At 50.8% G+C, this 27,481-nt stretch overlaps 1 protein-coding gene across 16 annotated transcripts in view; it reads right to left on the bottom strand.

Moving 5' to 3' along the window:
* CAMK2G (calcium/calmodulin dependent protein kinase II gamma) overlaps positions 1–26,762 on the bottom strand; it is a 56,083-nt gene extending 29,321 nt beyond the window's left edge. For 11 of the 16 annotated variants that reach the window (XM_030334266.1, XM_030334255.1, XM_030334259.1 and 8 more), the window contains exons 1-10: positions 26,631–26,762; positions 25,201–25,295; positions 13,770–13,829; positions 6,525–6,579; positions 5,575–5,640; positions 2,505–2,577; positions 2,259–2,361; positions 1,744–1,827; positions 1,203–1,297; positions 460–582 (exon numbers count right to left, since the gene is read on the bottom strand). In XM_030334266.1, coding sequence (XP_030190126.1) covers positions 460–582; positions 1,203–1,297; positions 1,744–1,827; positions 2,259–2,361; positions 2,505–2,577; positions 5,575–5,640; positions 6,525–6,579; positions 13,770–13,829; positions 25,201–25,295; positions 26,631–26,695 — 819 coding nt within the window. In that variant the 5' untranslated portion in view covers positions 26,696–26,762. Of the gene's footprint in view, positions 1–459; positions 583–1,202; positions 1,298–1,743; positions 1,828–2,258; positions 2,362–2,504; positions 2,578–5,574; positions 5,641–6,524; positions 6,580–13,769; positions 13,830–20,419; positions 20,439–25,200; positions 25,296–26,630 lie in introns of those variants that run through there. The other 5 variants (XM_030334254.1, XM_030334258.1, XM_030334262.1 and 2 more) reach the window with 3 other exon arrangements.
* Positions 26,763–27,481: the final 719 nt, after the last annotated feature.

Genomic DNA, 27,481 nt, shown 5'->3' with positions numbered 1-27,481 from the left:
GGCTCTCCTAGCTTTATGACTGAACTTCAAGATGCTCTTTTTAACTGCCCAGAGGCCCCCTTTTGTTTATTTGTTGGGTCTTGTTCACATTTCCATTAGAGTTGTGTGACAGCTGAGAGCTGAATATGCACCCTAAGCTTGGTAATTCACTTTGGGTTGTGCCAGCTGCTTTCTACCATCAACTCTCTAGAGTCTGCAAGGGTCAACCTAAGCTTTCATTCAAGATCAGAACTAAATCACACCTGACAAGTAAGTGGGGGAGAGACAGGTTGAAGCCAATTAGGCCACTGCCTCCTTGAATCCCTCCTGGGCCCCACCCAGTCCCCCTCCCTCTCTGCTGGGTCTTTGCTCAGGGCCCAGAATTATTCTCTGTTCATAAAAAGGAGGGTGAGGAGAGTACTAAGGGCATATTGAGGGCTGACATCTCTGAGATCCTCCACCCCAGGCGAAGACACTTACGCAGACCCATGGATGCTTGAGAGCCTGGTCAGCTGTGATGCGCTTCGCAGGGTTTATGGTCAGCATCTGGTTGATTAAGTTCTTGGCTTCAGGAGTCACCGTGTCCCACTCTGGTGATGGGAACTAAGCAGGAAGAGGGAAAGGAGACATATGAAATCTGTGAGCCCCACACTCTGAAAGGGAGGCTCTGTCTTCGTTCCAACTCCTATAAATGGGATATTCTGTGCTATCTAAACCTCCCTGGCAGAGAGATGGAGAAGCCCTGGGGCATCCCAGCACCTGTGTCAAAACTTAAACACTAGGAGAGGAAGATAGAATCATGGTTAGAATGCCAGGATATCAGATCAGAGTGGGAAGGGGATTCCAGCAATCCCATCTTCTGGTTCAACCCCATCTTTTTCCTTACTAGAAAGAAACAGTGGCTCAACAATGTGCCCAAGGCTGCACTGCAGTGGAAGGAGCCATGACACTTCTTGTCCCTATGTTATGTACCACATCACACCTCTCAGGCCATTCTCTGCAAATAACGGATCAAAGAGCTTCCATGCGCTCCTCAATTTTATAACTACCAAGAAAGGCTGTGCAAAAAAGTTGTTCCTGGGATAGGGTGTGGCAGGAATTGAGACCTGTATGCCCATCCTTGGGTCCTCAAAGTCCCCACACACTCCCCATATCCCATGACATACTAAACATGTCCCCTCCTGTGGACAGAGCCCGAGGGTCATGAACAAACCATTCCTTACATCATAGGCCCCAGCCTTGATCTGCTGATACAACTTGTGCTGATCCTCATCCCAGAAGGGAGGGTATCCCACCAGGAGGATATACAGGATGACCCCTACGAGACAGAACACAGGTCATCGGGGTCACTCACCTACTTCACTGAGGAACCAAGAAAAGCCACACAGGGCTCAGCCACGCAGAAAGTCAAGGTTATATCAGAGGTGGAAGTGGATGGCAGACGATAATGCTGTGCCACTAGCCCCCTCCTGCTATCCTTCGCTCCCAGTGTCACCGCCCACATCAGGGATTTCTTTAGGCATAAGCCATCCTCTAAGGCGTGCGTAAATCCCTCTTCAGGAAGGATGCAGTATAATCCAGGAAGTATTTGGGGAGGAGCGAGTGATGAGAACAGCCATCCCAGGGGCACTAGAGCAAACACCGTGATTTCACACACACCAGACACTTGTGGGGCCCACGAGGAATAGCGATGCCTCTTTCTCACCATCACTGGAAGTTGAGGGCCCTTAACATCAAAAAGCTGAGAGTGTGGAATGGGCTTACCGCAGGCCCAGATATCCACAGGTTTTCCGTAGGGATCTTTCCTCAAGACCTCAGGGGACAAGTAACCCGGGGTGCCAGCAAAACCTGTAGCAGAAGAGAGGGCAGAGGCACACTGAACCCACTTTCTCTCTCATTAAAACCACATCAGCAATTTCCCCCGAGTCCCTTCTCATTCCTGCTGCTTTTGCTACATAAGCTCTCAGCACGTGGGCAGCAAGAGATGGCAGGCTGGGTTTCTTGTAGTGCCCAGAATAAAAATCAGAGGGCAACTCCGTGTGCCTACCAGGAGCTCCCATTCCTCCCCAGAGGCAGCAAGAATGCTGTGCTGACAACAGCTAGACTCACTGTACTGAGTCACGTAGGGCCAGGGGGACGCTCTGTACCCTCCCCCTTCTCCAGTCTCTGAGGAGACCAGGACCATTAAGGGTCTGGCTTCTAGTTCTGAAAGAGGAAAGCAGATCAGGAAGAGGAGGAAGGGCGGGGGCCACATTCCAGGAAGACAGGGTCACTCTTACCAAACCAAGCCTGCTGCTCTCCCTGTACTTCAATGGCTAGGCCAAAATCAGCCAGCTTGACGGCGGCACCCTTGCATTTACTCGCCAGCAGCAGGTTTTCAGGCTGTATAAGGAAAAAAAACCTTATGAGGCACCCACCCTCTGGCCCTGAGGAAGCCTTGTTTGGGTCCTCGCAGTACCACACCCTGGCACCAGGTGGCGCCTATGCTTCACAAGCAGAAGGCAAAGGGGGAGCCTGGGTAGTACCTTCAGGTCCCGGTGGACGATGTCATGCTGGTGGATGTGGTTAACACTCTCCAGGATCTGATGTATACAGTGGCTGTAAAAGCACAAGGAAAAGAAATGTCAGTGCAGGGTTAAACTACTCATCCACGACCACACACTACAGATTAAAGCATGTAAGTCTGGGTTACAGATTCACAGGGAATCACTGAACAATAGCTAAAACCTTGGACTCTGGACATCATCTAGTTCAACCTATTTTACAGAAGAAACTGAGGTCCAGGCATATTAACAGGTTTGTCCAGGGATTCCCACTAGATAATGGCAGAGGACAGACCAGAACAGAGTCTACCAGGCCTCCCTAGACTGCAAAGGCCCAATACAACCAGTCCATTTCCAGGAAATTGGGGACACTCCTGAGAAAGAGAGACCATCCAATCCCTTCCTTCTTTTCTCCCCCTATAGAAACTCTGTTCTCGGAGAAGAGACTTGTGGTGGCATCTTAGGAAAGCTAGTACAACTATACCTAAGTTGTTTTGTTGGAGGTACACTCACTCATTTAAACATTTATTGACAACCTACAGGCACTGTGCTTGGTAGCACACAGACTATAAAGATAAAACTCAGGACGCAGACACCTTTAAGAAATGATGTGCTTAACTACTGGGCATTTATCCAAGGGATACAGGTGTGCTGTTTCGAAGGGACAGTTGCACCCCAATGTTTATAGCAGCACTATCAACAATACCTAAAGTATGAAAAGATGGACATCAAATGTCCATTGATGGATGAATGGATAAAGAAGATGTGGTATACATATACAATGGAGTATTATTCAGCAATCAAAAAGAATGAAATCTTGCCATTTGCAACCACGTGGATGGAACTAGCATGCATTATGCTAAGTGAAATTAGTCAGAGAAAGACAAATATCATATGACTTCACTCATATGAGGACTTTAAGACACAAAACAGATGAACATAAGGGAAGGGAAGCAAAAATAATATAAAAACACGGAGGGGGACAAAACAGAAGAGACTCTTAAATATAGAGAACAAATAGAGGGTTACTGGAGGGGTTGTGGGAGGGGGGATGGGCTAAATGGGTAAGGGGCATTAAGGAATCTACTTATGAAATCATCGTTGCACTATATGCTAACAAATTTGGATGTAAATTAAAAAAGTAAAATTAAAAAAAAAAAAAAAGAAACGATGTGCTTAAGAAGGTTCCAAACAGGGCAACTGAGGAACATTTCTGGTGATGATTTTCCACAGAAAAAAAACAAACTAACCCAGAGTCACCTTCACCTACTATTTCTTTTCTTTCTTTTCTTTTTTTTAAAATAAGGTCCACGCCCAACATGGGGCTTGTACTCAACGTGGGGCTTGAATACATGACCCTGAGACCTCAAGAGTCTCATGCTTTATCACTGGAGCCAGCCAGGCACTGCAACTGCTATTTCTTGAATCAGGCCGTCCACCTTCCAAAATATCCTGCCACACTTGCAGTCAAACTCCTGGCAGAGAGCATTGGTGATCTAGAGCAATGGTGAAAAGTGGGGGATGATTTTGCCCACAGGGGACATCTGGTAAGTATGGAGACATTGCTGGTTTTCACAAGCCATCCTCTAAGGTGTGGGTAAATCCCTTTTCAGCGGGGGGGAGATGCTACTGGCATCTAGTGGGTAGAGCCCAGCGATACTTCTAAAATGCTACAATGCACAGGAGAGGCCCTCACAACAAAAAATTATCTGGTCCCAAACATCAGTAGTGTTGAAGTTGAGCCTAGAGAATGAGACCCCAGCCAGCCGGGAGGTACTACCAGGTATGCAGAGCAGGCTTGCAGAGTGTCCGGGGGTGCTGGTCTGATGTCCTGGACTTCTTATTCCTTCCTCTAAAATCTGATTCTGGGGCTTCCACAAGAGCCAAGGGGTCTTACCAGGCTCCTGGAGGCTGAGGCTCAGGCCTCCCTTCAGGACACAGCCCATGAGTAGGCCAAAGAGACTTCAAGACTGAGCTGAAGAGGCGAGTCTCCACAGAAATGTATAATTAGAACAGAGCCAGGCTAGCAGGGAGAGCCTTCTGGCCAAAAATGGCAAAAGTGCGAAGTGTCCCAGCAGAGCCAGGCCAAGCCCACTGGTACAGTCACACACAACCCCTCCCCTCCCCCTAGCCAGCTCTCCCTCCTCCCCGCCAGGCTCCCAGAGCTATCACCGCCTCCTCCTGCCCCAGAGTCTGGTCCTCCCCTGCTGGCACTGGAATTCATCTCCCCACTTGAGAATTTTTCCCCGAGGCCGAAGCATCTGAAGTTGATCAGCAAACGCTGGCCTCTCAGGGTTGAGAAATTTGTGAGGAAGCTGCACTCCCCCACTCCCCAGAGGCAGCCAGAGCTGCCACAAATGCCAGATAAACTGTAGGCAGGATGATCAAAACCAGGTTGTATGGACATCACCCTCAGAGAAATCTCAGGGCTGGGGGAGGAGCCAAGGCAGGAAATACAGGTCACACAAGCACCTAAGAGCTCTGTGGGCTTCCGTGGGGGGGGGGGGGGGGGGGGGGGTGAAGACTGAGGGATATGACCAAGGAACAGTCCTCCAGCCTGAGGAGCCCCACATCAGGGCTGGTCATGGTGGTCAAGAGACTAAGTGATCCAGGATGGAATCTCTGCCAAGAAGGTTCCTGGTTGGATTATTAGCCCAGATGTTTACACTCCTTCAGAACACAAGCCATGTTTCCTCCATCTCTGGATCATTCCCAGGATGCCTTGCACACAGTAAAATTTGTCAAAGGAAAGAAGCAGGGTAGGGAGGGCCCTTGGGCAGGCTTGCAAGTACACAGTAGTGCAAAGAAAAGGTATTTCCAGAGTGAAAGGATAAAGGAGACTTGCAAATGCTTCGCAAAAACACGGATCTGGGAGTATTGAACTTTTAACTTCTAACATCACCTATCAAATGCAACCCATGTCCAGCTTACAGAATCTCTGTCCAGATAAGAGCTCTTCTGATCTTCCCCAAAGACTATTCAAATAGGCAAAATGCCTGCCCCCCCCTAACGTGGCCAAGACTCACAGTGAACTCTAGGGCGCCCATCTCACCTGGCATCAGCTTCACTGTAGTACTCTCTGGCCACGATGTCTTCAAACAGCTCCCCGCCGGTAACACTGCAACCAACAGACAGAGACAGTCAAAGGGGGTAGGTCAGTGTCAGTTGGCCAATACCAGCATCCAACAGGTAACAGGTCACACCAAGGAACAGCTTTTAAAGAAATCCAAATTCTACATGCATTTCATCTGAGAGCCCAGAACGTGCTCGATCCTTCAATGACATGGGGCTTCACCTTGGGGTAATGTGGGCCCTCCTTTTCTCCAGCACATTTGTTTCTATAACCTACAGATTAGTTAACACTCAGGCAAAGAAGAATATACAGAGATCTAGGAGAAAATAATCAATCTATTCAGAAAGTCATAGCTTTATTTGAGACCAATATGAATACTAAGATACACAGCTACCCAAGAAGGACAGACCTATTCTTAAAGTTGAAGAATAATGAGACCAAGGACACAGAGACCCAATCCTGAAAATACCAGAGAGGCATTTCCAGGAGGTAAAGAGCCACTTTTAAGATATTAAACCACAACCAAAGTGGAGGAGAGACCAATTGGAGTCCAGTTTATGACTAATAAAAGCCACCTTCAATTTCCCAGAATTTTTAAGGTCATGTGAAGAGCTGTATTCTATTTCTCCACTAAGGACAACACACCAAGAAACAAGAAAAAAGCATTTGCACAAGGTGTGCTGCTGAACAGAAATGCAAGAGTAATGCCATCCGGGGGTTCAGAGCCCTGGGGAGATACTGAGTGAGCAATGAGGTCCCCTGAGCAACCTGCCCATTACTAGAGGAAGTTCAAACTCAAACCCTTTCTTTTGGCTAAAGGAGAGGGACTCTCAGCAGAGGCTGAAGACCCAGTTTAGGTCTTTTTCCAAGCCTTCATCTTGAGCCAGCTGGAGGGAAAGGCCCCCACACCCTCAGAAAGTGGAACTTACAGGTCAAACACGAGGTAGTGAAACCCTTCTTCAGAAATACTGTCATGGAGGCGCACTGCAAGAGAGGAGATGGGGACAGAGATTAACAGAGAGAAACCTTGGAAACCTACTCCTCTCCTCCTCAGCAATCCCACCCCTGTCCCAGCCTGTCAGCCTCACTGGACGGTCTTCTGAAGGAGTGGCAGTAAGAAGTGGCGACATGCCCATCACCCCCCAAGACCAGGTGACACAGCCACAGAACAGAGAAACAACCAGACCCCAGGTCCAGTGCTCTGGCTGCCATCTCATACTGCCTCAAACGTAGGCAAGAGATAGAAGCTTTGTGGCTAAGAAATAAGACAGAAAAGCAGGAACCTTCCCAGAGGTGCTAGTCCCAGAGGAGGTGGTCCTGGGATATGATGCATGACAGTGTAACGTAGAGCAAGAGCAAGGACCACCTGGGGATGCTGACCGCAGAGGAACAAAGAATGACAAGATGGATGAGCCCGAGAGCTCTTTTACGGGAGTAGATGGGAAAAGGGGAATTAAAGGCAAGGGGAAAAGCTGGAAAGGTAGAGTCCAGCAGAAAGGCACGTGGAGTGAGGCTAATGGATGGTAAGCATGGGAGGCAACATGCAAACTCAGGCAATGACAATAATAATTGTTTATTAAAGTGCTTATTACATGCCAGGCCTTGGGTTAGGCTCTTTGCATACATTACGTATTTCTACAAGCATTTATTGAGTGCCTACTATGTGTCAGATTCTGTGCTGGATGGTGGAATTTAGGGACATAGCAGCTGCCTCCGAGGAGTTTATTCTTCTGGACAACCACTCCCATTCTACAGATGAGGACGCTGGAAGCTCAGAGATGTTGTATCTTACCAAAGGCCAAAGATATAATAGGTCAAGATGTAAATCCAGCTCTTTCTGAGTCCAAAGACTGGTCTACACCACTGCTTCCTATAAGAGATGCAGTGTAGCCCACACAGCCAGGCAATAGAGCAATGGAGACTGTGAGAGAGACTACTCGCAAACGCACTTATGACAGCAGCATAGACGGGTCCAGGAGGCCACTGCAATGAGCAGACTAGGGCAACTCACCCGCTGCAGGAAAAGGCTGGCAAGCAGAATCCCTTCCCACTTCCCGCCTCCAGAGCTCCTGGGCAAAAAACCAATCTAATGTCTTCTGAGGTCTCCTTTTCAAGCTTCTGCCCACAAAGCCACCTGTGGCCTAAATGCCAACCCCTGAGCACCATTCTAATGCAAACACAAGGAGATGCTTTGGCTGAATGTCCCAGCTGCTCCCGTCCCTTCCCTCACCTGATCTCTCCTGATGGGGAACCTCTGTCTGACCCTTGCCAATCCTCGGGGGTTTCAGGAGCAACTCACAGAGCACGTTAGGAATGGCCTGACACCAAACCAGCCAGTGAAGATCTTGGATACACAGAAGTCATTGTGTCTCTTCCTTGGTGGCTCCATGTTGCCAACCACCCCAAATGACAGATTCCATTTCCAGTGTCAGACTGTTTCCTCAGGGCCAAGGGGCTTCCCTACATCCTCTCCCACCACAGCAAGATCAGCCAGAACATAAAATATAGGCACTTAGCCGTTACTACAGCTCTGTGGTTCTTCTCAGTTGACAAATGAGGACACAGACCTGCCAGAGCCAGATCCAGGGCCCAACAACTGTCATATCGCCTACTTTATTTGATCTGGTCCGGTTACCCAAAGTTCTACCCCAAACTCAGTATCTCTGTGATTTACCAATGGGATCAAAGGCAGGTGGTACTACCAGGATCCCTCCTCCTCCAACTGTTCCCTCCTGTACTTGGGCAAACAAGCTCATACTTCTCTAGGCCCCCAGATGACAGAAGGAAGGAGCTACAGCCAGACCCGTTCTTCCCTCCCACGCTATTCAACCCAGGCGTGCTCAAGCGAGCTCCCCCAAAGCCCGGCCAGCCCCCTCCTCACTTGTGCTTCTCTGGTCTAAGCTGGGGCTGCACACAAAGTCTTGCTGCAGCTGCTGCTCCCTTGCTTCCAAAAGGACTTTCCATTTAATTAAAAATTCACTATTAAAAAGCATTAAAGTGTGTAATACAAATAATCCCCTGGAAATCAGCTGTCCCAGAAGCTAAAGACCAGCTTCATTAGGGAGGTGACTAACAGTAGCAGGACAGTAAGCTAATAGTACAGCAGGTACGATGCTAACAACCACTCCCAGGGGAATCCTGCCACCCAGCCCTACCTCTCCCAGCCCCTGGCCCCTGTGCCTGCCTCTTAGACTAGCACAGCAGGGCTGAGAATGGGGCAGAAAGTACAGGCACCCATGCCCATGCTGAGATATGGAGGCACTGGCGCTTGCTCTTCTCCAGGAAGGCCACACACAGAGCCCAGGTGGGAGGAAGCAGGGGAGGGGAATCAGAAGAGAAGAGCAGTAATGGAAAATTAATCCAGCCCAGAGAATGGCTTTGATGTGTGCCCCAGAGCAAGGTACCACTGAGACAAGAAGGGACAGGTGCACAAGTCCCCATACCTGAACGAGATACTATTTTTTCTCTTGCAAAGAAAATTAGGAGAACTGAGAACGAGGGAAAAACTTGACTGCACAACTCTAAGTGCCTCCCTAGCAGAATCTTGATAATAACGATCCAAGTTATAACAGCTAATATTTAGTTGGGCTGTTTCTATGTGCTAGACATTGTGCCAAGTGCTTTACATATGTTATGTTATTGAACTCTAAGAAAGGTACTTCTACTACCCCCATTTGACAGGCGAGAAGACTGAGGTTCCGAAAGGAACTCATCCAAGCTCATACTAAGTGGCAGAACTGAGACTTGAAACCAAAACACACTGACATCAAGATTCTTGACATTGTAGAATTGCCTGCGAAGGAGTCACTTTTTCTGTCCTCTTAGGCTAAGGAGCTCCAACCTGTCCCCACTAACTCCGGCCATTCCGACCTGCTCCCCTGAAACAGGCATGGCTGAACAGGCCATGGATATGGCTGTGAGGAAGAGAAACCCAGCCATGCTACTGCAGAGCTTCCAGGCCAGTGGGGAAGACGGGTGTTAAACCAGCACTTACACAAATATGTAACTAAGCGCTACTGTGTTAAGGGCTATGAAGTAGAAGTAAAGGATGCTACGGAATAAAATAATCACCCAGCCCGTTCCACAGTAATTAGATGGTCGAAGGCCAAGGAGGGCTAGACTAAGTCCACAGACGGGAAGACCTGGAAAAGGACTATAAAGCATTTACTGCATTTCAGTGATATAAACCTAATTACTGCTTTTTAAAAACTGCGGAAAGAAAAAACAGCCCAAACACCTAAATACCTTTACTTGATGGTTCGTACCTCCAAGCACTCACAAAGCCATAACCCAAGTGCTGTGGCTATTTCCATTCCTTAAAAACCACCCCAAAACATGCCATATTTTAACTAGCAAATCTTGGCTTGGAAAAAGCGTCACTGTTAAAAGTGTCTGCAGCAATAGCAGAGTGGGAAGGAGGTCCTGCTTCCCGGGGGACTGATGGGAGACTCTGGCTGCCCTCCCCATCTAGGAGCAGGTGGGCAAGAACCCCCTTGGAGCAGAGATTTAGGAGCTGCTTGGTCATGATGCAATGTCTTCTTCTTTTTCTTTGCTCCTGTTTTTGCTACACTTACTGTTAGCTAAATGGCCCTGGGTCCAAGGTAAATGGCAGCCTGGCTTAAATAATCTGCAAACTGAGCTGGGGCTGAGGATTTAGGGACGATCACTTCTGGGGGCTAGAATCTCCATTTTCATCACTTCCATTTTTTCCTAGGCCTCCTTTGCTCACGGAGCCCTCTCACAACTCCACGAAGAGGCACAGATAACAAAATGGAGGTGCAGGCAGGCTAAATAATTTGCTGCAGGTCACAGCTACAGACCAACACATCCCAGATTCAAACCTGGAAGACATGATACCAAAGCCACACACTTTGCTTCTCCATATATGGTTCACAGACCAGCAGTGTGGGCATACCCTGGAGACTACACACGAGGAAGCTCAGGTCTACCCCAGACCTCCTGAATCAGAATCTGAATTTAACACGATCCCTCGATGATTCATGAGCACATGAAAGTTTGAGTAGTGCTGCTCTAAACCATAATCCTAGACTGTGATTGAACCTCCCAGGGCAGCTCAGCACGAAGGAAGACAGAGTCTATTCATTAGAGGAATTTAGAGCAGGGAGCAAGCAGATCACAGGTAGCACACATTCCACTCAGACTAGACAGTACTGCTGCTCGCTCCTCCTCTCAACTCCACACCTCTGGCCACTCTCCCAAAGATGTTTTAGGTTCTGCAGTTAATGCCTCATAACCAACAGGCTTTTTTTTTTCATCAATAAACTTTATTGTTTTGAGCAGTTTAGGGTTCACAGCACAACTGGGTAGGAAGTACAGACAGCATCCACATACCAACTGCCCTACACACTCATGGCCTCCCCTACTGTCAATATCTCCCACCAGCACGGCACATTTGTTATCATCGATGAGCCTATACTGACACATCATCGTCTCCCAGACTCCACAGTTTATAGTAGGGTTCATTCTTCCAGCAGGCTTTTAACCTCTGGGATAGAATATCTATTAGGGAGGAAAACTGGGGATGCCTGGCTCCTTGCACCAAATATCCTTCTGAATTCAAGGGTCTCCGAGTCTGACAGCAACCAGAGGGTGATCATGTGCTCTCTGTTCTCAGCATCCTCAACTCTGCACCACTCTCGGGCTGGTCCACTTGTATCCCTGCGGGATGGAGTTAAAGAGGCTGGAGCCAAAAGGGCCAAAGCTCTGAAGGAGGGGGCAGCGAAGAGAGGAGAAGAATAGTGAATTAGGGCACAAAACTGCCTCCTCTCCCGCCACAAGCCAGATCAGGATCCATGGCAACCCCCGCCTCCTGGATCCACAGTTCCACCACATCTCTAGCAGCCCTGGTTCCCACCGGAAGCCAGAGAGCCTGGCCAGCCAGCTCTCCCAGGACACCGTCCTGACTCACCCTTCCCTCTCCCTGCTCTTGACCCCGGAATAAGGCCTCAGACCAACATCCCTCAGGATCTGGGAACATTCATGACACGAAGCACAATTCTAGGCAATCAGATGCTGATGAAGTGAGGATGCCTTTCCTGGGTTGGGTCTCGCTGGCCCCCTAACAGAGCGGATGGCTGAGGCAGACGGTCTCCAGGTAGAGCTGGGGGCAGGTAGATAAAAAGGAAAGAGCTACCAAACCAAAGTAAGGTCTAAAAGGTCAAAAGTATATATTTCATTTCTAGAAATGCATAAAAAGAAGGGTATGACTGTTTTCAGCTAGAATCCCATTTTTGCCCTTCCTGGTCATTTCTCAATTGTCTTCATCTTACCTCAACCCTTCTAGGGTCAACCAGGTCAACCAGGAGGTGGTTCCGCCTCCTGCTTCATTTATCCCACCCTATATTCTCCTCCCTACATGAGAACAGTTCATCATTACTCTATGAGTTGGTCACAAGTAGCATAAGGAAAGGAAGTGGCTGTCCTCAGACCCTGAGACCTGGGACTGGAACATCAAAATAATTCTGTGTTTGTGGATGGCTTTAGCTACCAACACACTTTTTCTTCCTGTTCTGGAACTTCTAGGTTAGAGGTCACAAGCTCAAAAGCCTATGGCAATCAGTGCAAACATGAGGTACCAGAGAGGGGCAAACGACGGTGACCAGCAGGCTCAAGGGACAGCCGCTGCCCAGCCCGAGCAGATGGAGGCTCAGGAGAGCCACAATGTCTGATTCGAAAGACTGGGAAACAGAATTTTTTTTTTTCTTCAAAATGTGAAATCTCGTTTTTAAATATTGGCAAATAATAAAATATTTTTAGACCACTGAGCTGGCCAAACAAAACACGCCTGAATTTGCGATTGCTGGTCTAGTTATTCCTCTCATTGTCTCTTCTCTCCTACCCAAGGTGATACATTGGTCCCAACTGTGCTGTTTTCAGGTGAGGGTCTAACTTGAGAGCTCACCCAGGGAGCTCCAGTAGTTCCAAGCCCAGGACCCCTCAGCTGAGAGGTGCTGGCTCGATGGAGCACACTGCACCAGCAGAGTCGAGCACTGGCTCTGCCAATCTGCTTCAGGTGTAATCCAAGCTGCCGATTGCGATCTGTAAAGCCCTGCATGGTTGGAGTTCTGGTTACCTCAGAGCTGCTCCTCTCCCCCTTGGGCCGGAGTACGACCTCGGCTCTCCCATGTAAGGGCTCACGTTAAGCATTCCAGCCTGAGGTCTGGGAAACCAGAGGCTGGGTAGCTCCGGAGGAAGCATCCAGCTTCGGCATGTCACCTCACAGCCCCGGCCGCCAACAGAGCAGAGGGGGAGGCCTCCGGGGCACTGTGGGAGCCCCGATATTTAGGCCATGCCTGAGGAGCAGGGAACACGTGTTGTTCTTTGTGATGACTCAGGGCTTTCAGGGAAAACCTAGGAGATGCTCCCTGCTCTGCCTCAAGTCAAGACTGGGGTTTCTGCTCAGACGCTGCAGCCAGCCCAATTTCTGTCCCCTCTGCAAGAAGCACCAAATCAGGGCCAACGCTTTTGGCAAAGGCTATTTCAGCTGAACAATATAAAACTGAGCTGGAGTGGGTTGTGGCAGGCAAACCTCCTCAGGCTTTAGAACAACCAACAATGTGCTCTTGTCCCCCAAGTTGGGGTGGGAGCAGGGAGAAATCCTCTTAATTTTTTCTCCTTCCCCATGAGAGTGGCCCCTGCCATCCCTTCTCCAGAGAAGCCAGGCGGGTGGGCAGCTTGCTTTCCTGGCTCTGGGGAATACAAACGGGAGCACCATGGAAACCCCCAGAGTGTGCATGACACCGTTAACAGGAACAAAACTCTTCCAAGTCCAGAAACAAAATCCGGACCCTTTTATGATGGCTGTGGAAGGCCCCTGGTGAGGGATGCTGGCAGGCTACTAGCCCAGTGCCTCACACGCTGAGGATCCTGGACCTCAGCCCAAAGACGGAAGGAGAAGGGGAAGAAAGGGAGTCCAAAACCTGTTCCAATCCTCACATCCTAGCCCTGAAATAACACTGCAGGGATGGAGACCCTCAGGTCTCTAAACTAGAACGCCCCAGAATTCTTAGCAAGACACAGTTGCTATCCCACTTGGACAAAAAAATTACACCAGGCAAAGGCCCAGGGGCAGAAGTGGTTTCATACACAAAAGCAGTGTACCTCTGTTCTCCCTGCTTTCTACAACATGCCCAATAAATACCCTAAGCACTTACCAATGTTTGGATGTTTCAAAAGTCGGCATATCCGGGCCTCACGTTCTAGTTTTTGGTGATCTAAAAGCAGAAGAGAGGAAACAAAAACCATCAACCATCCATTCTCTTTGTGGCCACCTTGCTATTCACACTCTTCCAACTATGCACTTTTTACAATTTGCTGAATTAATGCAGCAAGTCACAGCAATCCCAGGGATAGGTATTATGACCACTTTTTCCAAATGAAGTAATGCTCTAGGAAAGCACCTTAAGCTAGTGACAGGTGGAGTTGGGATTTGAATCCAGGTCTTCAGCTAAAACTCTGGTACCCTTTTCACTATAGCAGGGATTTCACTGGGCCAGGGTGTCCAGAATTTCTTTCTTGATAGAAATACTAATAATAGCTAAGTTTTATTGAACACCTACTATATGACCAGGCACTGTGCTAGGAGTTTTACATATATTCTCTAATTGAATCTTCATAGCATCCCTGAAACATAATGCTGCTGACAACCAAGATGATGATGAAGATGATAATGATTTGATAAAATAATCATAGCTAACATTTCTTGGGAGCTTACTTCTACACCAGGCAGAAACAGCTTTTAACTGATTCTCGTAACAACTCCATGAGGCTGGCACTATTATGAGGCCCATATTATGGTAATCCTGCTTCTCCCCAGGATCTGCTTGGCCATACACTCTCAGATGCAAGCAAGCAACAGTGGTCAATTCCTTCCATAGGAAGGCAGAGCTCCAGGAAGTAGAGAGGATGCTACTATGCAAAGCAAGGTGGCCTAGAAGCCCTCTCCACCCCACCTGCTGGAATTCTGCCAGACAGCCCCCTCCTACACAAAGTCTCCCCTGTTCCTCTCAGTAGATGGGACTTCTCCTCCCCCTGACCATCCCCCCACCTTCCACTGCACTTCTTACAATGTTCACATCATACATTATGTCCACCATCTTTTGGTCACAAGCTCTTTAAAGGGTGGGATCTTTTTGAGTGATGCTTCCTAGAGTTCCTTCCATAACAGAGGCTTCATAAGGGTTTATCAATAGTATCAATAGTAGTAACAACCATTATTTACTAAGGATTTACTATTTGCCAGGCAGAGGCATAGATTATCTTATGTCACCCCCACCAAACCCCTATGAAGTAAAGGATCTGATTAACTCTATTACATTACAAGTGAAGAAATGAGGAAACTGAGGCTTAAAAAGTTGAGGGAACCTGCTCAAGGTCGCAGGCAGTGGATGCAGGTGGTCTGAGCCTAGAGCCCTTTCTCCAGCATGATGCTATGATGACAGGATAAAGAAAAGTAAGAGCAACCCGTAAAAACTCCAGGCTTTGTGGGGGCATAGCTCAGTTCACCTCGACGTCTCCAGGCCCAGGCAGGTACCTTCACATCTCCATCTGCCAAACAATTCCTGCCTCCCTTGGTAAGGGCTTCTCCCCACCCTACCTCTACCTTAATAGCAAAGAGCCTCTGTAGAGCTTGCCATGACTCCCACAACCATCCTACCAGGTAGGTGCTATGACGGTCACCATTTCACAGAAAATGACACTGAAGCCCAGAGAAGTTAAATAACTTGCCCGAGATCACACATCTGGAAAGGGAGGAACTAGGATTCAGACCCAGGCCTGCCAAGATAATGTAGTCTGTGATAATGCAGGGATTATAGACTAAAAGGAATTCCTAATTGTTGTTTCACCAATCACCCCTAGTTTTGTCCTAAACTTTCCCTCTAGCAACAGCTCTGCTTTGTGGAAAAAGGAGGTGGGGACAGGCAGAGATTAGTTCCTGCTGCCCAGGCTAATCCATCCCAGCTGCCCAAAGATCTGGGTCAGGCCCTCCTTCCTATCCTCAGGTTTGGCATTACCTCTAACCGGGATGCAGCCAGAAAACCACAGGTAACCCCACACTCCCACATCACCTGGGACCCATCAGTCCCAGGGACTTTCAGACCCTAGAGTTAGTTGAGAAAGTAGTGCTAGCCCAGCCCAGTTGGCAGGGGGCTTGCTTTTTCCAGATATGGCTGGAAGGATGTCAGGGCTACCCCACCTTCCTCTCAGCCCCTGAAATTGGGATGGGAGTACCCAGCTAGCCAGCCCCAAAGCTTCCCTCTCTCTGACCACTTACCTCACCACCCTCCAACCCACAACCCTTGGGCATGGCTGCCCAGGCAGGTGCAGAGGAACAGCATCTTGCAATGCAGAGGTGGCTGCTAAGGGGAAGGCCTGTAAGATTAATGTTTATCTCCTCCCATAAGTCTCTTACTGGCTAATGGTTCCAGTCCCACAAGAGCAACAGCACTAAAAATAAGGGTGCTCTGGCTTTACCAGTGACTCAGAAGGAGGAGAGACACAGATTCATCCTTCCAGCTCCTTGAAGGAGCTTCCCAGTGTCCAGAGGGTCCTTGTTAGCCACTTAATTCAGCCCTGTCTCCAAGAAGCTGAGTCCCCATGTCTTCTCTGAACCCCAGGCTACTCCTTCGTCTTTGCTCTGATCCTTAACCATGCAGTCCATCCATGAACACAACAGCTCTGGAGCCAGACGGCCCCGGGTTCGGGTTGAGTCCAAGCCCTGCTATATCAGGTAAGCTATTAAACTCATCTGAGCCTCATTCATGCATTCAAAAAAATATTTACTGAGGCCTTCTATGTGACATGCACTGTTCTAAATGCTGTGGATACAGCAGTGAACAAAACAGGACAAAAATCCCTGCCTTGATAGAGGTGATATTCTAGTGGCACTGGGTTGGGGGAGGGACAGACAATAAGAACTAGATGGCACATTAAATGTCTTGGCAAGTGCAATGTAGAGAAATAAAGCAGGGAAGAGGAATAGTACATATCTAAATAGGATGATCACGGAAAGCCTCAGCAAGGAAATGACATTTGATTAGGACCTAATGGAGGTGATAAAAGGAGCCAGATAGATACCTTGGGAAAGAGTGTCCTCACTTCTAAAACAGAGGCAGTCAGGGGCACCTGGGTGGCTCAGACAGTTAAGTGTTGGAGTCTAGATGTCGGCTCAGGTCATGATCTCGCGGTTTGTGAATTCCAGCTCTGCATCCACACACTGCCAGTGTGGAGCCTGCTTGGGATTCTTTCTCTCCCTCTCTCTCTGTCCCTTCCCAGCTCACACTCTCTCTCTCAAAACAGTAAATGAATAAACTTAAAACAAAGAAAGAAAGAAAACAGAGGCAGTGATATCTGCAGATTAAATGAGGTAATCAGGTAAATGCTCGGCACAGTGCCTGGCACATGGAGAACCTCAGCCGTGGCTATCACCAGAGACACTGAGAGAGTTGGACCCATTCTCTCTCAGCTTGGGCACCCAGAGAGTCCACAACACACCAGCAGAGCCCTCTGACTCAGCTCTGTTGCAGCCCCCCTGGGCATCGAGGTATTCCCTCCTGTTTTGGTGGGGCCCGCCTGTGTCTACAGCCTGCAGGTGAAAGGTTAGCAACAGGGGCTTCTCAGAGAGAGGAAAGCCTAAGGAAGTGCCACTGCCTGCAGGATCCCTCCTCTTCCTCAGCCTCACCTTTGTTGGCTGTGGCGTCCTGCCATGCAGAAGCTCTGCTCAATGAACCATGTGGTTTTTGCCAACCATTCTCTCTCTGCCTCCTCACACCATACACAGCCAGCCGGTACCCCGGCCTCTCTGCTATTGTCTCCTGTCTCTTTCCTCCACACACCTCCTGGCCTGTAGTCCCCTCCAGGACTGGTCTACGTCTGGGGAAAAAGCAGAGAGCTCCACCCTAGCAGAGGCTGTGGTATTTCAGGAACAAATATGGTTTGTAGAGCATCTTTCCCAATTGCAAGGGCTGTCCTGGCTAACGCACAGTATCACAACCCCAAAAGAGGTGAGGCCACTGAACTGACTTGGTCCACAGTGGCAGGTCAAGGGCCTGGCTGGGCATCCTAAGGTGATAACACACCAGCTGGTGCTCTTGTCACAAAGGTGGCCTTCTCCCTTGATACACCCCTCCTCCCACTGACCATGGAGCTCACCGTTCCTAGGCCTTCCAAGGCTGACCCTCTTCCCACCCACCTTTCAAGCGGGCTATTCCCCGCCCCCTCACGTGGCCCAGCCCCCCCTTCCTGTTTGACAACAGCCACTTCCCGCTTTTGCACAGGGCCACTTCCTGCCTGCCTGTGTGCTGCTGCCATGGAGAGACCCACCCCTGCCGACCTTCAGCCCAGCTCCAACCACATCTCTCTGCAAAGTTCTCCCCCTCAATAGCAGAGGTAGCAACAGGAGCAGAAAGCAGAAGTGGCTGTTATCAGGGATCTGCTTGGGCCTTCCCCAACAGCCCCTCCAGACAGAGCCAGGCCCAAGAAACAGGCATCCCTGGAGGCTGTGCCTCTCCTGCCTTTTGCCCAAGTATGTCCAGACCTGGTCCAAGCCAAGTACCCATCACAGGAAGAGCAGCAAGGAGTGACCAGAGGGTCAGTGCCAAGCGAGACAGAAAAGAGGAAGCAGTGAGGAGACAGCATACGGCAAAGGGGAGGCAGAGTTCTAGAACCACCTCTCCCCTAAACCCAAAAGAGAAGCCTACTCCAAATGCACTTTCCTTCCATCACAGGATCAGGGGCCAGGGAAGGCTGGCCATTGATCCTCCATGGCCCTGTAGGGATATGACTGATTTAGCGACTTTTCTCTATAACCACAAGTGCCAGCACTAATTTAAAAAAAGATTTTTTTTAACGTTTATTTATTTTTGAGAGAGGCCAAGACAGAGTGTGAGCTGGGGAGGGGCAGAGAGAGAGGGAGACACAGAATCCAAAGTAGGCTCCAGGCTCTGAGCTGTCAGCACAGGGCCTGATGTGGGGCTCGAACTCACGAACCGTGTGAGATCATGACCTGAGCCAAAGTGGGACGTTTAACCGACTGAGCCAACCAGGCACCCCGCCGGCACTAGTTTCACATAAGATCCTATTGCCACCTAAATACACAACCCTCTATCATGGAAAGGACACAGAGCTCTACTCTGGCTATGAGGACACTCTCCAAGTTCTAATCCCAATGACATCCTTGACTTTTCAAAGGGTATTTCAAGGGTCTGTGCCTATGATCCCAACATGAATGATGAGAAGATTCCTACAGTTTCCTAAAGCCCAATTTCAGATGCTTCAAGTGGAATGTCTCCTCTTGCTGCCCTCCTGAGTGCCCTCCTCTTCCTTACTAAGCAGCAGAGACCTCCGTCTGGCCTCTGGGGCATCACCTGGAGGAGAAGAAACAAGGGCACCAGAGGGATCTGGTGTCATTATCCGCATTTCCAGCTGCTTATTAACAGTCCCTGGCCTTGGGCACTGACCAGTGGGAATCCCAAGTCACAATCCCATTGACCTCATCCTGACACTGTGATGCCACATCCCTTCCTGTTTGAATCTCACTCTAAAGGTGCAAAGAGTCTCCAATTAAGAGCACAGTCCATCCACCATGTAAGAGCAGGGGTCATGGCTTCCAATTCCTTCACACTCACACACCCGGGGCCAGCTGAGGGCTATGAGTACAGTGGGATAGGCCCTGAAATGTGCTCATGTGAACCTCCAAGGTTCTGTCCCTTAATCTGGTATTCTCCCTTTCTCTTCAGTCCTAACTCAAGCAGGTTTAACCAGGTGACACAAAAAGCCAAGCCCTACTTTGGCCTTTGTGTCGTAAGATAAGAGAAGCTTTAACTAAGGAGGGAAAGGAGAGAGGAACCAAGAAGCTGTTCCATAGCAAAGGTCTCCCAAACCAGCTTGGGTGGAGAAAATCCCCATGGGGTCACTAGCAAGGTCCAAGAAGGCAGGGCTCTGCCTCTGGACACTCTGGATGCTCTCAGGGCCAGAACAGGGTCAGCCGCTGAGTTCTCCATGCCCCCGGCACGGCTCTGGGTGCCTGCAGCCTTTGCCCACTGTTTTGGTGACATTTCCTTCATGGTAACCAGCCCCAAGTAAAACATCCCAGGAAGCAGCCCCTAAAAATAGCTCCTCCCAGGGCAGCAGCAAGCGGGGGGGGGGGGGGGGGGGGAGGGGAAGAGAGAGAGGAGAAAAGAGGGGAGCAGATGGGAAGCTGTTGCCGCTGCTGATAGGACCCAGGAAGCAGAGACGGTGTTGGTGGGGAGTGGCTGGAAATGTCCCCACCACAAAGGGTCTGTACCCAGAGAGGGGGGGTACAGATGAGAGCGAGGCCTCAGCCAGCAGAACGGAGGGATTTGCTCCACTGGGCTTAGAGCTCTGGGCCTAGATGGAGGTGTGGGGATGATATATCAACATTCATCACAGGAACAAAATGCCCAGAATCTGGTTTAAAGGGAGGAGCCAAGTGAAGACCACACTGCTTGAGGATGCTGGGGTCTGAGCACTAGCAAAATCACTGGCATACCTACAGCTCAAAAGAAACAAACCAACCTTCTGTGCCTTGGTTTCCCCACTGGCCCTGGGGCAGATCTTTTTGGCCCTGGGCAGATGACAAAGGCCTCTGCTGAGAGGCACTCAAGAGGTGCAAAGTGCCCATCTCTTCCTGTCATCACCCTTTTGGCACCCATGGGATCAGGCGCTTGTTGGCCTGCCAAGGCTGTCCAGAGAGCGAGCACAGAGATGGGGACGGGAGCCCGTCATACCCACGCCTCCCCTTCCCTGCCTGTAGCCTCACCAGAGAATGGGGTCAGCCACTCACCTCTAGGGTTTCAGCATAGCCTCGAAGCTTGGAACACAGCTTCTGACAAGAGACCAGGGCAAGCAGCAGGAAGAGATCAAGGATGGGGCCACCTTCCAACCTCCATCCCCACCCCATGAGGCCAGCACCCGAAGTCACTCTGGGAAGGTGGACAGGATGGCAGGGTGACAGGCCAGTGTTGTATGAACTAAGCCACATAGCTCACAGCATGACTGTATGACAAAACCGGCCCAGCATAAGCCTTGGCACAGAGAAGGGACCTCCAGGCTGTTTTCTCATCCACTTAGGGGGACGAGTCAGTGGAGCTCAGTCACTTATATACAGGATGCCCATCTCTCTGTCAACAGAAACTGACTGGCCTATTATCCTCAGGAGGAAAACACAGTTCTGCATACAACCTCCTTAAATGCTTCCTCAAGTCGCAGAGTCCTGGCATTCCAGTGCTGCATAGATCTCTCTTCCTTCTACCCTCCCGCACTGCTGCTTCACCCTCCCCTCTCTGCCTCCCCTCACTTCACCCAGATCCTTAACAGGAAAGTCTCATTTGGAGATACCACAGGGGACACAAATGTCATGGGGGCTACTCAGGCCAACACTAAGGGGGTGGGGACTTACAGCTGGCACCACCCAGGGGGATCCTATTTCAGTCCCCAGGGCCAGCTGGACCCAGAAAGGGACAGCCTTTGCCCTTCTGGTGGCCAACATGCCACAATCTCAGCCACTCAGCTTGCCACAGGCTTGGACACAGACTGACACCTCAATCTGGGGGCTCAGAAGGAGGCCCCTAATCACAGAAAAGCCCATGTGCACAGATGGCCACATACAGGCAGAGATGCCACCTAGAAAAGGCTGGGCCAAGGTTTGTCTGGTAATCTCGGAGAATGTGGCAAGAGTGATTGTTGATGCTGTTACTGATTTTAGATGGCATTTCTTAAAGCATGGCTGAGGGACCACCTGCATGAAATTCACTAGGGCACCTGTGTAAAATTTAGATTCTGGGACCCAACCCCAGACCTTCTGTAGATGGAGACTAGGAATCTGTATTTTTTAACCAGTACTCAGGTGATCCTTACACATACTAAAATTGAAAATTGTGGCTGAGAGGAAGTCCCAACATTGCCCTATAAGGTCATTTCTGAAGGGAAGAAAGAATCATAAGCTACACTATCTTCCTACATCACCCACCTACCATATATGCCCCAAGCACGGTCTATAACTTCATGTGTCCTCTCCAACAGTCATGTCAGGCTTACAGCTTGGCTCCATGGATTCACAAAGGGGGAACCCAAGCCAGCCACAAGGTACGAGGGTTCCTACAACTTGGCTCCGAGTTTCCTGACAGCCAAAGCCAAGAAGCAACCATGACCGGTTATGTGGTCCTTTGAATCCATTCATTCAACATGTATAGGTTAGGTATGTGTCAGGCACTTTGTTGGGCCCTGCCTGCACAGAAGTGAAGAAATAGATATGGTTCCTACCCTCACTTCACAGGTCCTCAGGAAGAGGAAAGCTTGCTTACATTTAGCCTCAATAGAAATTTCTTCACGGGGGTAGGGGGTATACAGACTAAATAAATAGACATAGCAAGTGCTGTAACAGATTTCAAAATACTGTTTCTGGTAGCATCTCTTAGTAAGGCCAAGTATCCACTGTAGTAAAAGCAACTGGAATCCAGATAAATGGTCCAAAAACAGAGATTTCTTATAATGCTAACTGTTCCAAGGAAAAATCCTAAACTACGGAAGAAGAAAGGACCATTTGCCCTTCAACTATAGCAATATGGGGAAACGCTTTGGATGTAAGCAAGAGAGCAGGATATAAAATGTTAGGCTCCACGAGGTGAAAATCTATATGCATATGAATAAAGATAAGAAGGGAATATGAAGATTTAAAAATAAAAAAAGACATAAGGGCTCAGGCTCCTTGGGGGGTGCTCTTAAATCTTAAAATAACGACTTATCATTGCCATCACCTGGCCCACTAGCTCCTGCATCCAAGCCTATTTTAAATGCCTCCTTCAGCCTAGTGGAGAGCTAAGCTTGGAACCACAGGCTCCCTTCAGAGCCCCAACTCCACACCTATCACTGTTCCAAGCAAAGGGAGTGACGTTATGTGACTTCCAGTGACTTTATGTAGACAGGCCAGCAGACAAAGACGGTGCTCAATGCACAGGCACACGCACGCCCTACCTTGTAACACGGCTATGAACATGGGCCTCTGAAGCCGCAATGACAAGAAACAACAGAGCAAAAGAAGCATTCCCATCCAGATCAGATCCCCCATAAGACCAGGTGATCTCTCCCCATGCCTCCTGAACACTTCACCATGGATGCCAAGGAGAAGCAGCTTGATACCCTTTTCTTTCCTTTCGACTTACAGCACAGAAAAATCACAAAACAAGAAAGGAAAAGGCAGAGAGACTCAGCAAACAGAGCAAGCCCCTTCGGACCCTCATGGATGACTCCAGTGGGCCCACCACATTCCCAGACACAGAAATCCAACACCTGCGGAGCCCTAGACAGACAGACAGTGACGAGTGAAACCCAGCCCCAGCTGCTGCACCTTTATAAAATATACAGCGTAAACTGAGAGGCTGCAGGGAAGCCACGGCCTTCACTCCCTAACCCCATAGGCACCAGCCTAGTGGGCACCCTGGCCCAACTCTCCACAAGCTCACATCCCCTGTGCCCACACCTACAGCACAGCCCCCAGCTTGGTCCCTCCATCTCCAAGACAACACCCTCCCACTCTCCCACCTCCAAACGGTACTGGCACCGACAGATTCCTGACCCGTCTTGTTGGCACCTGTGCCTATCAGCCAGGACCAGGCCTCTGTCCCTAAGTTAAACTGGCACGCAAGCCATACAACAGAGCCCCAGTCTTGGCATAACCATCTCGAGAGAGGGGGAGTTGATGTCTGAAGCATATGATCTTACACAAGAATCCTTTTCTTGAGGAAAAAAAAAAAAAATCAAAGAGAAACCAAACCTCATCCAGTTTGGGCAGGGAAAGAAAGATGTCAGTCAGAAAACCAAGACAAGGTTGAAAGGAGGTGAGGAAGGGAATAGAACATGATGACACAGGTCAGGAAAGTTCAGGTGGGTAGGAAAGGAGAAGGAAATGACAACCAAAGGCAGGCAGCTCCACAAAGTCACCACAACAGCTATCTTCACATCCTAGAGTTTGGTTCCTAGAGTCCCTCCCTCCCTTACCCCTGGGTGGGAGGACACTGGTGAGATGAGGAACGCTAAGCATTGCATCACTAACTGGAGACACCAGACACCAGCCCCATTTCTGATGCACCAGGGCTATGCTGCGTGGGCACAGGGAGGTATCCACTCTAGAACTGTCGTCTCTGCCTGCACCCTGCACCCTTGGCCAGAGGATGTCTGCCAAAGAGCCCAGCCCACTGTGTCATCCCCTACCCCAGGGGAGGAGGGCATCTGACTGCCCACATATCTCTATGGCAACCATCGCCTCCGACTCAAGGTACCCAGAGAGAAAGAAAACAAACAAATAAGTCAACTTCATAGCCAATTAGAGGAATGGCAAGAAGTGGAAGCTGGGAAGGAGACAGTAAGACAAGCTCTGTTTTGGGGGATAAAGAGAAGCCCTCCCAGCCAGGAGGCAGACACAGCCTTGGTAAACAGGTCCCAGAACAACTGTACACATAACAGAAGCCCACTGTCATCTCTGTGGAATTTAACAGCTTCTCTGATGCTGAGGGACATTTACTGTATCTCTTACCCCAGAGACGCCTGGGTCACTATTAACCACAGTCCTCACCTTCCCCAGGGTGTTTGTCCTGGCTCCTAATATATTTGTGGCATCCCATTGCCCCATACTAATTCCTTTCTCTGAGTCTAATAACCTTTGTCGCCCTCGATGACGATCCATCCACATTACCTCTGTACTCACTAGACCTGTTCACATAGCACTTCACACATTGCTGGGTCTATACCTATCAGATGAGGTGAGTTTGGCAAGCACCCAATACAAGGTTCAGGGAGTGTAGGTTCGAGGTGTGAAAGACAGGGCCTCACCCTCCTGGCCTCAGGTACTTGGGAGGATCTCACAAAGCAGGCCCCAAGGCCTGGGCCTTCACAATCCTCAGATCTGGACGCAATGCTGCTCCCACCCGGGCCAGGCAATTGAGATTTCCAGACCATGAGGCATCACCCTCTCCCCAGGACAGGCTGCATCTGCTGCTGCACCACCAACTTTGTAATTTGATCAAAAAAGCAATCAAGTTCATCTGGCAGGATTTGTTCCCGAGAAGCCCTCGCCAGTAGCAGCCTCCCCTGATGTTTACAGATTCCCTTCCCTTGGGAGTCTGTTCTGCCGCCTGGTGGGCAGGGGGAGGCTGGATTTGTCAGAGCTGTTCACTTACTGCATTTCCATCCTAAGTCACCACTGGGGCACAGGGAATAGGACAGGCCTGGGGTGGCTACCACTACCCCCAACACAGAGACTCCAAATTTAGAGCTCCCCATTCCATGCTACCACCACTCCCCACATCTCCTCTTCCCTTAAAAACCAAACTCCCTTGAGCCTTCAGGGACCATTCCTTCTCATAGCTATCTCCATGTCTTACATCTTTCTCATTCTTTTCTACCTGAGCACTTCTGGTTCCCCATGCAACTCCTTGCCTGGCTTCCAAGTCAACCAACCCTGAAATCTCAATTCTTCTGCAGGGGCTAAAATGCACAACTCCTAATTCCTTCAGAAGCTATAGCCCTCCGAGGCAGTCTAATGAGAGGCCAAGATGGGGGAACACTCACCCCGGGCAGATAACTTCTTGGTATTGATGATTTTTGCTGCATACTCTTGCGTGGAGGTTTTCTTCACACACCTGCGGACCACAGAGAAAGCACCCCTGGAGGGAGAAGGGGGAAAGAACTGGGACACGGAGCAGAGCAGAGTGACACAGACACGCTTCGGGTCTGAGAACAGCGATGATCGCATTACCATCCCTTTAGTCAAAATCACACACACCAGCATAGTGACCATCGCCATCCAACGTGGGGCAGAAGGATGAGGCCACTGCATGACACTGAACAGATGTGATGGAGGACCACCACATCCCACTCCCACATCTAGTCACTGGACAAAGCAACACCCCAACCTCAGGCTGTACATCAGGAGCTGGTGGGCAATGCTTAAAACACACACCTGCTGCATCTCACAGACAGCTCTGCAGTCCCAACCAGGAGAACCAGGAGAAGGGACAGAGACCCTGCCCTTCCCTCAGCGGGAATAGTTGAGGGTAGGGGAAGGGAAGATTAGACAGAAGGTATAATCCGGAGAGGGAAATCTCCCTCAATCATAGGGGAAGATGAGGAAAGTGAGCCCCCACAACTGGCTTCATCCCACTGCACCCCAGCTCAACTGACAGCACGGAAAGAGAGGATCTCAGACATCAATAGCTCCCCAACCCTATGATATTTTCCACTACTTTCCCCCCAAATGGGAGCTCGCACTCTCTAGCTCTGGAAACGTCTAGGGGGGCGGGCAGGGCGGGGGCTGCAGTGGCCGGGCTCGGCGCCGCGGGTGGGGGTGGGGGGGGGCCGGGGCTGCTGCAGCGGCCAGCTCAGTGCAGAGGGGAGGGGGATGCTGCGGCTGCGGCGCGCGGCTCCCGGGACCACTGCAGGGATAGGGGGAGGGGATAAGGGGGTGCTGCAGCACTGCCCAGAAGCGGGGCTGGGATCCTGGAAGCATCACTAGCGGGGGGCGGGGCCGGGCACCAAACATCCCCCCCACACTCAGGCACCGCAGCGGGGTTGGAGCCGCAGGGCCAGGGAGGGTCCTGAGTGCCAGGCGCGTGGGACCTGAGACAGGGTGCTGAGTGAGCTCCTGAGTAGGGTGAGGAGGGGGCGCGGCGAGCAGGCGGGGTCAGAATGGGGGGCGCCTGATGGATGAGGGAGGGGCGGGGCTGGAGGGCTCCGAGGAGCGGTCCGGGGGCTGCAGTCCCCGCGACAGCGCGGTGTGCAGCAGCCTGGGCAGCTGCTGCAGGGCGCGGAGGGGGCTGCGGGGCAGAGAGCTGGGGACGAGGGGGCCCCGGAGGCGGCAGGCGGGAAAGGCTGGGGGTGGGGCGGGCCGAGGGGGCGCTGCAGCGGCCGGTGCAGGGCCGGGGGGCGGGGCGAGGAGCCGCATAGCGCCCGGGCGGCGGGGACAGGGTGGGGGGCCGCGGCGGGCGGAGTGAGGGCCGTACTTGCCGAGCTCCTCGAAGAGCTGGTAGTCGTCGGTGAAGCGGGTGCAGGTGGCTGTGGTGGCCATGCTGGCGGGCGGGCGGACGCGGCGGTGCAGCCCGCGCCGACGTCGGTGCACAGTCACCGCCGCCCGGCTGAGGGAGCAAGAGGAGGAGACGGGGCTGAGCCCGGCAGCACCGCGAGACTTTACCGGGGAGAGCGAGGGAGGGAGGGACACCCCCGCGCCCGCCCGCCTGCCCCGCCCCCAGTCCCGCCGGCCCCCCGCCCGGCCCCCGGACCGCCTCCGGGGAGGGGCCTTCTGTCGCCGGCTCCGCCCCGCCCCGGGAGCCGCCCGGGTCTGGCCGCGCGCTCAGGGAGGCAGAGGGGAGCAGAGAGGAGCGGGGGTCCCAGCCCCGGGCCACCCCAAGGGAGCCGAAAGCCTCGCGACCTGTGGGTTTGTCCCAGGGCAGACCCTGCAAGGGCTCGGAATGTGCGTGCTATGTGTGTGTTTTGGGAATATGTACCGGTCTGGACCACCGAGTTTTCTAGCAGTCTTTAGCCCCCAGACCGGCTCATACGACGTGGAGAAGAGGCCAAGGTCAAAAAGTCGGCGTCAGACTGCACACGCGGGCGGCGCCCCCAGCCTGTGCAGAGCCAGTGCTTTCAGCAGCCTTCCCTCTGGAAGCTGATAGTCTAGACTTGTGTAAGCATCAGGGCCATTATTAGATAAAACCCTTCAGGCACGGTTTGTTCAGGGAGACCAGGCCAGAGCCAAGGATGCAGGTGGAACTTTGCCTTCCTGCACTCCAACCTTGGAGATAAGACAATGTTCTCTCTCAGGCTAGTAACGGCAGGGATGAAGTGGGAATGATTA

The sequence above is a fragment of the Lynx canadensis genome, chromosome D2 (genome assembly GCF_007474595.2).
Source record: "Lynx canadensis isolate LIC74 chromosome D2, mLynCan4.pri.v2, whole genome shotgun sequence".
NCBI classification, from domain to species: Eukaryota; Metazoa; Chordata; class Mammalia; order Carnivora; family Felidae; genus Lynx; species Lynx canadensis.
Note: the sequence above shows the minus strand (reverse complement) of the source record. Positions and strands in the feature narration are given on the sequence as shown.